Genomic DNA, 13504 nt, shown 5'->3' on the forward strand with positions numbered 1-13504 from the left:
ATTTTTGAAATTTTTTGAGAACATTCAAGAACTAATTAGACTGCCTCTGAACTTGGTGAGAAAAATTTATGAGGAGATAAATAAGTTGAGGGGAAGCTAGGGGCAGAGATCAAGGAGATGGTGTGTTGGTCCTTGAGTACAGCACGTAGAATAAAGATGTGGTATGATATACCACAACCATAGTTTTCTAAATCTGAAAAATTTTGTTTACATCATTAGGCATAAATAGGACAAGGATAATGTCTCTGAGATGCCTCTACTATGTTACTATTAAATTAATTAGGAATATGGTAGAATATGTTCTCTGACTTTAAAGGAGTGTTCATCTGAACTGATAAGTCTTTCTTTTTAAGCAAGAAAAAGATACAATGAATTTTTGTTTTAGAAAATATTTAATTCAGACTCAAGCATTGACCTTACTCCTCTAAGACTTTTATTCTCTACTCTTACAGGTATATGAAATTGCCCATAATGCATACAAAAACAAAGAAAGAGTCAAGATAGTTATTTTTCCTGCTGGTTTCCGACATAATTTTTTATGCAAAAATCCCAGGTTGGCAATGATTGTGAGGTAAGGATCAACTAACTTAAATAATTTCTATTATTGGAAACTGAGTACATAAAGAATAAACAAGCTAACATGGTTACTCTTTCTTCAGAGATTTCCTGAGTGAGCAATGGGCATGAAAAAGTAAAGTAAGTTCTACCATGAAGAAGACAGTCAAGATTTGCAAATTCCCTGCAGTAAAAATCCATAGCTTATAAAGATGAGCTGGAGTAAGAAACCCAACAAAAAATGAAAAATATTATTATGGTCTCTACTGTATTAAATGGATTCATAAAGTGTCAGCGAAATTTATTTAAACTTCCAAATAATAGTATTCTTTATAGAAAGGAATTTTATTTAAGATGGGAAGAGGGAGCATGATCTAATAGAAGGAAACTTTAACAGACAGTTTGAAGGCCAAGATTCAGTCATCTCCCTACAAGACTGATCATGTACCTTACTCAGGAAATCTTCAGTATTTCCATATTTCCTCTTCAACTTGATAATTAAAGTAATTTGCAATCTGGTTCTAGTCTATTTTTTAAAAAATATTATTTATTATTTTAAATAAAAGAAAATAAAGAGGATTACAAAAAATCCTATTATATTAGAGTTCATCTATCTATCTATCCATCCTTCTATCTATCTATCTTTATGCCATTCATAAACCCTAAGTTAAGAATCAGTACTAATATTTAACATTTAGTAATTGGTTAATAAATATTTGTTGTAAGGGCGGCTAGGTGGCACAGTGGATAAAGCACCACCCCTGGAGTCAGGAGTACCTGGGTTCAAATCTGGTCTCAGACATTTAATAATTACCTAGCTGTGTGGTCTTGGGCAAGCCACTTAACCCCATTTGCCTTGCAAATACCTAAAAATTACTTAATTAAATGTTTGTTGTTTTGTAAAAGAAATTATTTAATATTTTTTTAATTTTAATTTCCAAATTTTCTCCTTCCCTCCCATTCCTCCCCCATCCCCTGAGAAGATAAGCAATATAATATTAATCATACATGTGAAATCATGAAAACTATTTCCCTATTAGACATATTTTTTAAAAAATAAGAAAAATAAAGGAAAATGAGAAAATCATACTTCAATTTGCACTCAGAATTTATCAGTTTGCCTTCTGGAGGTGGATAGCATTTTTTCCTCATGAGTCCTTTGGAATTTTCTTGGATCATTGTATTAGTGAAATCTTTCAGTGTGAATCATCATTACAACATAGATGTTACTGTTCAAGGTGCTCTCCTGGTTCTTTCCACTTCACTTTGCAGTAGTTCACAAAGATCTTGCCATATTTTTCTGAAATCTCTCCCCTCATCATTTCCCACAGCACACTAATACTACATCAATGATATGACACAATTTGTCCAACCATTTCCTAAATAAAGAGCCCCTAATTTCCATTTCTTTGCCATTTCAAAAAGAGCTGTCATAAATATTTTTGTATATATACATACATAAGAACACTGAATGCCATGAGAAGGCATTGGCCTTTGAGACATTATATATCTATTGATATAATAATGATTTTCTATTAATATAATAATAATACATGTATAATTATCTGTTTCATATATATATATATATATATATATATATATATATATATATATATATATAAATCAGGTGAACTAAAAAAATCAGGGAGAACAACCATGATTTCAAATGAGGATGCAATAAATAATAGAGAAGAGAAAAAGACATGCAAGGAAATTACATTATGTTAATAAGTACCATAGATAACAAATTAATATCAATAATTTATATCCACCTGAAGATAGAAAATTTTAATTGACATTCTTCATTCCTTTACAGGTTTTCAGGACATTGCTTTCTCTTGGTTTTCCTCCTACAATATCTGATGATATCTCTTCTGTATTCTTTACTGGATCCTCTTCCAGATCCTGCTTTCTTTTCCATAATGTCACTCAGGGTTCTGACCTGAGCCTTTTTCTCTTTTCCCTCTGTGCTTCATGATTTGATGATCCTTTTTCTTTTTAGGTTTTTTGTAAGGCAGTGGGGCTAAGTGGCTTGCCCAAGGCCACACAGCTAGGTAATTATTAAGTCTCTGAGGCAGGATTTGAACTCAGGTACTCCTGACTCCAGAGCCAGTGCTCTATCCACTACACCACTTAGCCACCCCTGATTTGATGATCCTAACAGCTCTCTTGGATTTTATAACCACTTCTATGCTAATAATTCAAATCTACCTTTTCTACCCCATTTCCTCTGTTGACCTCCAACTGTGCAATTTTAACTGCCTTTTAGATACCTTAAACTTGATGTCTTACCAGTAGATTTAGAATTTATTATTCAGATTCAGATTCAGATTCATAATTAAATTCAGAATTTATTACATTTCCTCTAAATTCCAATCTCCTCTTCTTTTAACTTCATCCTTCCAGTGTCTCAAGCTTGGGGTCTTGGATTCTTCTCTCTCACCTTTCCTGTTCAAGCTGTTGCAAGGCTTGCCAATTTAACCTTTTCAACATTTCTCCGATAGAATTTTCTAACACTGCGACGCTTCAGTGCAGGTCCTCATTACATCATATCTACCACAAGCCTACTGGTGGGTAGCTGCCAGTAACAAATCTCTCTCCACTCCACTCCATTCAGCCACTAAAGTGATTTTCCTAAAAACGTGGATCCAATAATGTTACCTTCTCACCCCCAACTCAATAAATTGTAGTAGTTTCCTATTGCCTACGTGATCAAATACACAATGTTATATTTGACATTCAAAGACCTTCATGACTTAGCCGAAGTCTTCTTTCACTTTATTCTCCAACTCTTTGATCCAGTGTGACACTGGCATCCTGATTGTTCCACAAATAACAGATTATCTTGTTTTCTCTGGTTTTCCCTCATTCCCCACAATATACTCTTTCCCCAATACCAGTTACTGACTTGCTTGGCTTCCTTTAAGTACCAACTAAAATCCTACAAGAAAACCTTCCCTACCCTTCCAAATTGCAATGCTTTCCTTCAAATATTTCCTATTTATCCTGTATATAGTTTACTTGCATGTTGTCTTGCCCATTAGATTATAAATTCCTTAGAACAGAGACTATTAGGGTGGCTAGGTGGCTCAGTGGATAGAGCACCGGCCCTGGAGTCAGGAGGACCTGGGTTCAAATCCGGCCTCAGACACTTAATAATTACCTAGCTGTGTGGCCTTGGGCAAGCCACTTAACCCCATTGCCTTGCAAAAAAACCTAAAAAAAAAAGAACAGAGACTATCTTTTGTCTCTTTTTGTAAACCCAGAACCTCTCCAATACTAGATGCTTAATAAGAATCGATTGATTGATTGATAGTGCTAGATAAAGTCTTGCCTTTTTATATAAAGTATGTCCTGCTTTGGATTCCAATATAATAAAAGGATTATATTCTAATTTGACCCATTTGTATTATATTAAGAATTTTAGTATTTTTCTACCTGATCAACTACCTGGTAGTGGCAGAAGAGCACCACTTTGTCTTATAAAATAGACTAGCTTAATGGCATTTAAATTCTCTTAAACTTAAGTTCCTTGAACTTAGTTCTTTATTTCAAACCCAGTAGACAGACAAATTTTTCTCCCAACAAATACTTGAAACTAATTATTACATTTTTATTTTTTAAAGCAATGAATGTTGCAAAATAGATTTAAGTACAATAAAATATTTGACTACTTCTCCCCTCTCCCCCCACCCCCATTGTTCAAAAGTTCATCTTGTTGATTCATTTGTCTTTATTCAACAACTCTCTAGGTTCATTAGGTAGAGGAATCTTCAGGTCTGAAGGTTCCATATTCCAGATGTCCTTAGCATATTCCTTGATTGTTCTGTCACTTGAAAATTTTCCGGAGGCAGCTATATTTTTCACTACCATTCTGGTCCACTCTTTTGAATTCTGTAAACAAAAATTATGCCATTATTTTTCTTCTATTCCCTTGAACATTTGACAAATTTGTTTTAGCTTAAAAATGTCACTGAAAGCATTGACAATATATTTTTCTTAGTTCCAGAAAATTATAAATAGGCAGTTAGGTGGCTCAGGGGCATCTCCAGGGCCCTGGAATCAGGAAACCTTGAATTCAAAGCTAGCCTCACATTCTTACTAGCTAAATAATACAAATCACTTAATATCTGTTTGCCTCAGTTTCCTCAACTGTAAAATGGGGTGGGGAATCAACACCCATTTGCTGGGTTGTTGTGAGGATTAAATAAGATAACATTTGTAAAGCACTTAGCACAGTCTGGTGCACAAAGTAGATGTTAATAAAAATGCTTAGTCCCTTCTCTTCTTAAGATACAGAAAAGTATAACTAGACAAGTAGCCAAAAAGTTTAAAGTAGGTTTGAGAAGCTAGATAAAGTAGGAAATATTAAAAAATCAAGGCACTAGAAAATTAAGAAGGTTTTCAAAGATGAGATTTTAGTTGAGACTTAAAAGAAACTTAAGAAGTCAGTAGGTGAAGTGGGAGAGAGAACAATCCAGACATGTGGGGTAAGGGGGGCGGGGATAGACAGAGAAAGTACCCAAAACTGGGAGATGTAGTATCTTTAATCCAATATTACTGGATCAAAGGACATGTATCAGGAAGTAAAGTGTAAGAAGACTAGAAAGATTCTGAATGCTTTTAAATACCAAATTGAGCATTTTATATTTAACTGGAGACAATAATCGCCAACACTTAACTGAGTGAAATGATAGGATTTGTGCTTTAGAAAAATCTCATCAGTGGTTGAATTGAGGATGGAAAATGGAGAGATTTGAAGCAGACAAGACCCACCAGAGTACATAGTAATGTATAGAGTTTATAATTATCAAGAAAATAGGGGTTTTTAATAGAGGAAGAAAAATCAAAATAAAACTTCAGTTAATGGATGAACATGTTTTAGCCCAAGAATTGAATTTATTAATGAGGATGCCATTCTATTCCTAGTGTGCCAATAGCACACTTGTTTTTTCCTTTGTTTAACAGATGGCATAATTCTAAGGTAATCTATTGGGTATTGAATTAGTATTTATCTTTTCCTTTCCTTTTCCTTATTTTCTTGATATTCTCTATATTTTTAATAGCTTTTCCACATAAAAAATATTCTAGACTAACAGTCAAGATTAGAATTTATTCCCATCTTGGGGATTGTCAATCTAAGACATATCCTGCTTACTCTGATTTTCCAGTCACTAAGCTATGTGACCCTAGACAAGTCACTTAACCCTGATTGCCTCACATCCAAGGCCATATCCAGTTATCCTGATTCACATCTGGCCATTGGACCCAGATGTCTCTGGAAGAGAAAGTAGGAATGATGACCCAGTAAAGCACCCCCCTCACTCAAATCCAATTCATGTGCTTGTTATGGTATCACTTCCTTGATGTCATGGTCTTCAAGAAAGAAAGACAATACATATATATATATATATATATATATATATATATATATAAAATATGCATATTATATATATATATGTATGTATGTATGTATACATATATATAAATGAGAGAGAAGATAAAGTTTCAGGAAAGAATTATAGATCACTTTTGACAATAACACTGCTATTTTCTGTTTTCTAATTTATCAAAATCAATAATCTTGAATTTACAGTGAGAATGGCTTAGTGTGCTTCTGGAAACTTGATATTATGATATAAAATAAGGTAATAGTGTATAAAGTAGTATAGACATTATAGCAAAACCCAAATATATTACAAATACTACAAGTTAGAAATATACCTTGTTTCTTCTGCCCTAGAGAAAACTTGCCAATACATACAAAACTTTTTTTTATTTTTGAGACTTAAATGAAAAGTATTTTTAACTCTCTCTTATTTCATTTTCTGTTTTCATAAAAATTTTAATCATGCTTATACTACATCTAAAATGGTGCTAATTTTATTTAATGGACAGTAGGATTTCTCCTGACTCCAGGGCCAGTGCTCTATCCACTGTGCCACCTAGCTGCCCTGACAGACTCAGACCAGAATTCCAAAATAAGACTAAAAATAATGCCAGGTCATGCATGAGTTTCAGCATATATCCTGCCTTTAACCACTAATTCAGTCAATTATTCACTATTTAAACAAAGGCCTCTATTATTGGACACCTAAAGCTTCTATAAAATATTTTACGTGCACAACTAAATACTCAAACCTCGGCAGAGTATGTAATTTGTGGAAGATTGATAATTTGGTTTGCTGGGGGTTACTCATTAGTCTCTACTGAAAAAGTGCAAAAATCTTCTTTTTATATAAATACCAGTCAAATAGTTCCTCACATTGTAGAAAAGCTATTTATTTTTATAATTAAGAGAACAGGTTTTAAAATTTTTTTCCCCTTAGATCTACATTTATAGCTATGCCACCAAATGCAAATCAAAATCCCATCTGACCAATTAGAAGCAAATTGAGATATTTTTTGCCTGAATGAATAGGAAAAGTACAGTAGTTCTCCATTTTGATCTAACACCAAGGAGCTGAATATATGAGAAATATTTCTAAAGTGGGAAAATGGAACGTTTTCCTCAAATCCTCCAAAATTAGAGACAAATTAGAGATGCTCTTACCATGTATAGTTGACTGACTTTTTCTTGACACTTGACATAGGATTCATAATCTGCAAAGACTTTAAACCTATTTTATTGAAGTATAGAAAATGAAAACAAAAGATTTATTGCCACATCCTGCAGCTTTTGCTACAATTTTACTTAAATTGCATCTTTCTTTGTGGTCTTGGTTGAATGTTGGTAAAATTCAGAACTGCCAAAGAATTTTAGCCTACATGATTTCCTGCAGCCTTTTCTATTTTTAAAAAAAATGCTATTATGTTTATACATTTGATAGCAAGACACACCAAATACATGAGAATATCAGAATACTATCTTTTGTCAGTTTTATTTTAAAATTCCATTATTGTTCTTATTTGATAAAAATCCATTTTTTCCCTTGTCTGACTCTCATTCTTTCTCTTCTAGAGTCTATACTTACCTAATATGGCTTAACCATTAGTCTTTTTTTCCCCAGTGAGGAAAAAAATAGATTCCCCAAGTTATGTTCCATTCTGGCTACTGACCTATCATGATAGAATAGCATGTTGACGATGTCTTTGAAAAGGTCTGGTTGCTTTGGAGAGAAGAATCCATTGTCAATCTGATTAATGGCCAACTTCAGTTCTGGAAGCTTCTCATAATATTCTTTAGCATCATACCTAAGGGATGATGAGGGGAAAAGTTATATATAATACACAAGAAATAGAATTAAAAATTCCATAAATATAAAACTCATGAATTTCTAAATAACTTAATAGAAGCTGAGGTAGATATCATGCTTAGATTTGATTATATGTATAATAGAAGATGCTAATGATAACATGAAAAATCATGCCATGTGGAGTATGGGAGGGTATATAATCAAACAGGCTGAATTTAATTTAATTTAGCATTTTAAAAAAGATTTTAAATAAGAAGATAGCTAGGCCAACACATTCACATAAGTGATATTTGATTATTTTTTTAGAGGTTTTGAACCTAATAAATCAAATCCTCTGCAGGGAGGGGGAAATAAATGTTTCAGATTGTTTTTCAAATTTAGATCTGTTCCATTACCATTTCCTTTTAAAATGTTTTCACACAACAATCATTTTCAGACATTACTCTGGATTACCATTATTGAGTCTTCCATTGTAACAAAAAAAATTCAGTTTATCAAATCTTGCCATAACTATTATTTAATCTTATAGTACCTGGAGTTCCCTATCTCTCTACTAAAAAATGTTAAATTTTCCATTTATCTTTTGAGGACCAAGATCCCTTGTTAATACTGGTTTTCAAATTTTGAGGGGAATCTTTTGAATTAATTAGAATTTTAAAATCTTACTCAACATGTTGTTCATAGTTGGGTGAAATTGAAAGCAATTAGAGATATTGGGTGATAATAACCTCTGAGTAGGATAATGGAAAGAACAGCAGCTTTGGTTAGAGAGAACCTGTTCAAACACTGTCTCTCACCTCTTTTACTGTTTGCTAATCTATATGAACATGTTTTAATCCAAGAAGTGGATTTATTAATGAGGGCGCCATTCCTTACCTAGTGTGCCAATAGCACACTTGGTTTTTCTTTTCCTTGAACAGGTGGCATAATTCTAAGGTTGCTTTATTGTATTGAATTAGTATTTATCTTTTCCTATCATCCAATTCAACAGGTATTGCAACTCAACCCTATATCATCTTTTAACTTTATGTGTTGCCCCAGATGAAATAATCCACCTCAAAGTGGCCTTATGAAATATTTGGTGTAAAATTTTGAGTTTCCCAGACTCTTATGATTATGAATTGTCAAAATGCAAGAGAATCTTACCCTTTGCGATCCAGAGCAGCAACATCTTCTACTCTCATGCCAAAGATGAATAGGTTTTCTTCTCCAGCTTCCTCTGCCATTTCTACATTTGCTCCATCCATGGTACCAATCGTGAGAGCTCCATTCAGCATGAACTTCATATTTCCAGTCCCTGAAGCTTCAGTGCCAGCAGTTGAAATCTGTTCTGACAGGTCTGTGGCTGGAATGACTACCAATAATTTGTCTTCGAATTAATGACTTTGATCTTATGATTCCTCTAGCCCTTTTCCTCACGAAACATCAAAACCCCCAAATCTATATTCTCAGTGTTTTTTTTAAATCTGAGTTATATTGTTATTCTGTGTTGTTTATTCTTGTATTGTTATTCTGCTTTCTTTACATCAGAATGAAACATTTCACATACAGACATATGGACCTAGAGGTTACAAGTCTGATTTTTCTAACTATTTTTGCACATATGAATAGGTACTACCCCAAAATACTTTTTGAATATTAAAGTTACTAAATCAATGCTCTACTCTGAGCAGAATATACATTTGTATATTAAAAGTAATTTAAGTGGAATTCCTTGGAGGGTAGATTTTTGTAACCTTCCATACTTGAAGAAATGATGAGATTCTCCTGCATTTTGTTCGTCACAGAATGACAGTTCAAGGACACTACAAAAAATGATTCCTGGATATCTTTGGTAATTTTTGAAATCAGTGCTTGTAGAATAGGTATTTGTACATATGGAATGTTTTGTAAACATATAAATAAGCAAAAAGGTGTCAGAGTTAAAAAAAAGAAAGTATACCTATTAAACAAACCTGTCTACCTCCACATATTATCCCCTCTTTCTGAATATCTAAGCCATATTCAAATCTCATTCCTTGGCAACCTGAGCTATTTCCTTGCTACTATATAATAAATGGCATAAGCTTCTCCTAGGTTTTCCCCTCACAATGACAAGAAATTTTTAGAGCTAGGGAGTTCCATGATAAAGGGTTAAGAACCTAACAAGCTTATTCTTTTAAAGAAGACCAGATCCAATAGAACAGAATTCCAAGTACTTAACATTTATCCCGGTTTCCCTTGACAATGCATGATAACATTCACTTTGACACAGTAACATCAGTCTTAGTTCTGCCCAGGTGTGAAAGCTTACATACCACTTACATGTCTAGTATTTCTCATTAGATTACAGTAGCAAGTGCTTTCTTTCTAATATGTAACTCAATACAAATCAATGCTCAATGAATATTTTGTGCTTCAATGATTTGATTTTAGGAAGTCCTGGGTTTAAATTCTACCTTAGATATCTAATAGTTGTGTGAATTTGGGAAAATCACTTTAACCTCTCAAAGTCTCATTTCTATGTGTAAAATGGAGATAATGATAGTACCCACCTCACAAGATTGTGATCAAATGAGAAAAAATTATACAAAGTGCCTTGCAATATTTACGACGCTATATCCTACCTTTTTCAGCCAGAGACACTCTATAGTTCTCTAAGAAGATGACTTTCAACTTGTTTCCAACAGCAGGGTCATTGTTCACCACATCAGCCACAGATGTAATGAGTTTGATGATCATTTTTGCCATGTGATATCCTGGAGCAGCCTTGTGAAAGCAAACAATTCAAACACTGACAAAAGATTGTGTACTGACAAAAGATTTGTGCTTCAAAATTCATCCAATTAAATAAACTTACTTTGCCTCCAATTATAACTGTTCTGGGCACAAATGGCTTCTTGGGGTCTTTTTTAATGCCTAAAAAAGATTGGGAATGGGTTGGTTAAGAGATTAAAGAAATACACTTGCCCTGCTACATCCTCCACATAAAGATATAGAACAGCCTCCAACTGAAAAAGCAAACTCACGGTTATACATTGTAATGATGTGAAGGCAGTTCATGAGTTGTCGCTTGTATTCATGGATTCTTTTAACTTGCACATCAAACATAGAGGATGGATTAATCTTTACTTTGTATTCCTTCTCCAGGAACTGAGAAAACTTGAGTTTGTTTTCCTATGAAATAGAAACATAAGAGATCTACTTTGAACACATCTAGTATTGAATGTTTTAAAACAGACATAAAATGAGACAAATGTGCAGGCAAACATTGCTGTGTTGCAAAGTCTCACCTGCTTCACATTGGATACTTCACAAAGAAAAATATCATCAGAAATAAAGCCGTGCAGCTTGGTCAACTGGCTCAGGTCTTTCACATAGTCTTCCCCAATTTTCTTAAAAATTAAAGGAAAAAAGTTATCTTAATGTATTTCCAGGGCCTTGCACATAGCTGGTGTTTCATAAATCCTTACTGAATTGTACTTATTAGTGTCCACAAATGATACCAAATTTCACATAGAAAAAAATTCTAAGTATGTGATGGGTAGTATTTACTTACTATTCAAAGAAATGTTGAATAAAGTGATAGTTTCTTTTTACAGTTAAATATATTTAAAAATAATATTTGACTGCCTACCTATTTTATATTTGGATTACTGTAGCACTGGAGACTACATATAAAGTAAAAGGAACATGATTGGGAGCCATGCAACCTTAGGCTTTATTTTAGAATATTTTACTGAATTACTATATTTTCTTGGGTAACTAGAATTATCTGTGTGAGTTTTGTTTTCTTCCTATATTGTTGTCCTTATTGAAATCTTTCATTACAAAGAAATTCTCTCTGTTGGACTCCAGGTATGAGAGAATAACACTGTTTCAGCAACTGGGGTGCATCTAAATAGGACATCAGAAATTTGTGAAAGCCATATAGTAGGAAGAAACTGGAAAAGAAATTTTTGTTCAGACTCTTCCAATGCCTCAGTATTCCCTTAGACAAGTGAATTAATCTTCCTAGGTTCTCATTTTCTACATCCATAAATTGAGCATTAGAGATTATATTATTTTGAGGTATCTTCAAGATTTACAATTCAATAATTTTACTTAGAAAGCATTGATGAGATGTCATGTTAATTCTCTCTATATAGGCATCATTATTTTTAACAGATAAACTCATTCATGGATTCTTACATATCAGTTTGTTCATACAAATGTACTCAATATTTCCATAGTTACCTCTGCTATTAACTCTGCAAGTCCTGGGTTACAGAGCAAGAGCCAACGTCTTGGAGTTATCCCATTGGTTTTATTCTGAAATTTTTCTGGTTCTATTTCATTGAAGTCTTTGAATCTAAGGGTCAGAAAATTATGAAGTTTGGATTTTAGAAGTAAGGGTCAAGAATAAAACCTCAACATAACTCAGTAAATTGGTAAATTAAAAAAAATGGGAAAAGGAAAAGTAACATCTTTGGTTGTTAATTTGAATGAGAATAAAAAATATGGAATTTTATTGACACACATAATAGTAATAACCAACCTCTTTTTAATTGAACAGAACTGATCCAGAAGATTTTTTAGGAAAGGATTCCTTTAATTTCTAAAAGTAGGTTCAAATTAAGCAAGATAGATTTGTCAATAGAAATTTTGTGTAGAAAGGTTTTGTTATCATTAAGCATTTTTTTTCCATCCACCCTAACTATAGCCAATTTAAGAGGATCTGAGTTATTTAATCTATTTGTGTTAACCCAGAAGCCAGAGTAATCAAGGCTCACACTTCAGTCTTCACAATGTCAGAGTGAATCTTAGCCACACCATTCACAGCATGAGAGCCCACAATACAGAGATGGGCCATATTTATCCTTTTCCCCCCTTCCTCTTCTATTAGAGACATCCTTCTGAGGCGATCTTCATCTTTGGGGAACAATGCTGCAATTCTCTAGTCACAGGAAGAAAATAACAGTCAGTTGCTTTTGAATAAAGTAACTTAAGTATCAAGTATTGTCTTCGAAGCTTACTCAGAATGATATAAATATAAAAGTAATACTATGCAAGCCACTTAACCCCATTGCCTTGCAAAAACTCTAAAAAAAATGTAACTAAAAGTAATACTATGAGGATTCTTTTTAAAGTAAGTATCTTTTTAAAAAATGCAAATAAGCAGATTCCCAGTCAAATGCAGAAATTTCTTCAGTTTCAACAAAAAAGACTTAATTATTACATGATGTTTGATATTACATTCTCTAAAAGTCAGAACCCCCATTTGCAAAAAAAGAATTTACTCACATGTAAAGGCAGTAGTAAGAAGACTTGAGACTTACATCTAAGTGTTTCTGATTGATCTCATAGATGATTTGTAAATGTCTGGGGAGGAGTTTCTCCACAAGTTCCACAGGCCAGCGCTCTAATGCTTCTGGGAGGACAGTGTGGTTGGTATATGCAAATGTCTTTGTTGTGATTTTCCAGGCCTGAAGGAAATTGAATGGTTAACTTTCCAACCCTAGCAAAAATGGTTGCCTCAATATGCACAGACCCCAATTATAGGAAGCCAAATCTAGTTAGATGTAGTATGATAATTCATCATCATTTTTCTGAGCTGGATAAATTTAATTTCAGTAATAATTTTCCTTGAACTGGGATTAAAAATAGCAAAATTTGGGGGGGTGGGGCCAAGATGGCTACAGGAGAGGACCTTCTCTCAGTTGCTCTGGGGCAAAACTTATATACAAAAGACTCTAACTACATTTTCAAGAGACAGAACCCACAGAGGGATCCAG

At 33.4% G+C, this 13504-nt stretch overlaps 2 protein-coding genes across 4 annotated transcripts in view; one reads left to right on the forward strand and one right to left on the reverse strand.

The window, feature by feature from the left end:
* ABHD12B (abhydrolase domain containing 12B) overlaps positions 1 to 1208 on the forward strand; it is a 56044-nt gene extending 54836 nt beyond the window's left edge. For 2 of the 3 annotated variants that reach the window (XM_074213462.1, XM_074213465.1), the window contains exons 12-13: positions 453 to 571; positions 660 to 1208. In XM_074213462.1, the coding sequence (XP_074069563.1) occupies positions 453 to 571; positions 660 to 687 (147 nt within the window). In that variant the 3' untranslated portion in view covers positions 688 to 1208. The remainder of the gene's footprint in view (positions 1 to 452; positions 572 to 659) is intronic. The other variant, XM_074213463.1, reaches the window with a different exon arrangement.
* A 3016-nt stretch (positions 1209 to 4224) lies between these two features.
* PYGL (glycogen phosphorylase L) overlaps positions 4225 to 13504 on the reverse strand; it is a 48421-nt gene continuing 39141 nt past the window's right edge. The window contains exons 10-20 of the mRNA XM_074213466.1: positions 13049 to 13195; positions 12503 to 12666; positions 11967 to 12081; positions 11024 to 11125; positions 10760 to 10907; positions 10591 to 10649; positions 10358 to 10499; positions 8898 to 9105; positions 7615 to 7749; positions 7109 to 7175; positions 4225 to 4449 (exon numbers count right to left, since the gene is read on the reverse strand). Coding sequence (XP_074069567.1) covers positions 4279 to 4449; positions 7109 to 7175; positions 7615 to 7749; positions 8898 to 9105; positions 10358 to 10499; positions 10591 to 10649; positions 10760 to 10907; positions 11024 to 11125; positions 11967 to 12081; positions 12503 to 12666; positions 13049 to 13195 — 1458 coding nt within the window. The 3' untranslated portion in view covers positions 4225 to 4278. The remainder of the gene's footprint in view (positions 4450 to 7108; positions 7176 to 7614; positions 7750 to 8897; positions 9106 to 10357; positions 10500 to 10590; positions 10650 to 10759; positions 10908 to 11023; positions 11126 to 11966; positions 12082 to 12502; positions 12667 to 13048; positions 13196 to 13504) is intronic.

The sequence above is a fragment of the Macrotis lagotis genome, chromosome 1 (genome assembly GCF_037893015.1).
Source record: "Macrotis lagotis isolate mMagLag1 chromosome 1, bilby.v1.9.chrom.fasta, whole genome shotgun sequence".
NCBI classification, from domain to species: domain Eukaryota; kingdom Metazoa; phylum Chordata; class Mammalia; order Peramelemorphia; family Peramelidae; genus Macrotis; species Macrotis lagotis.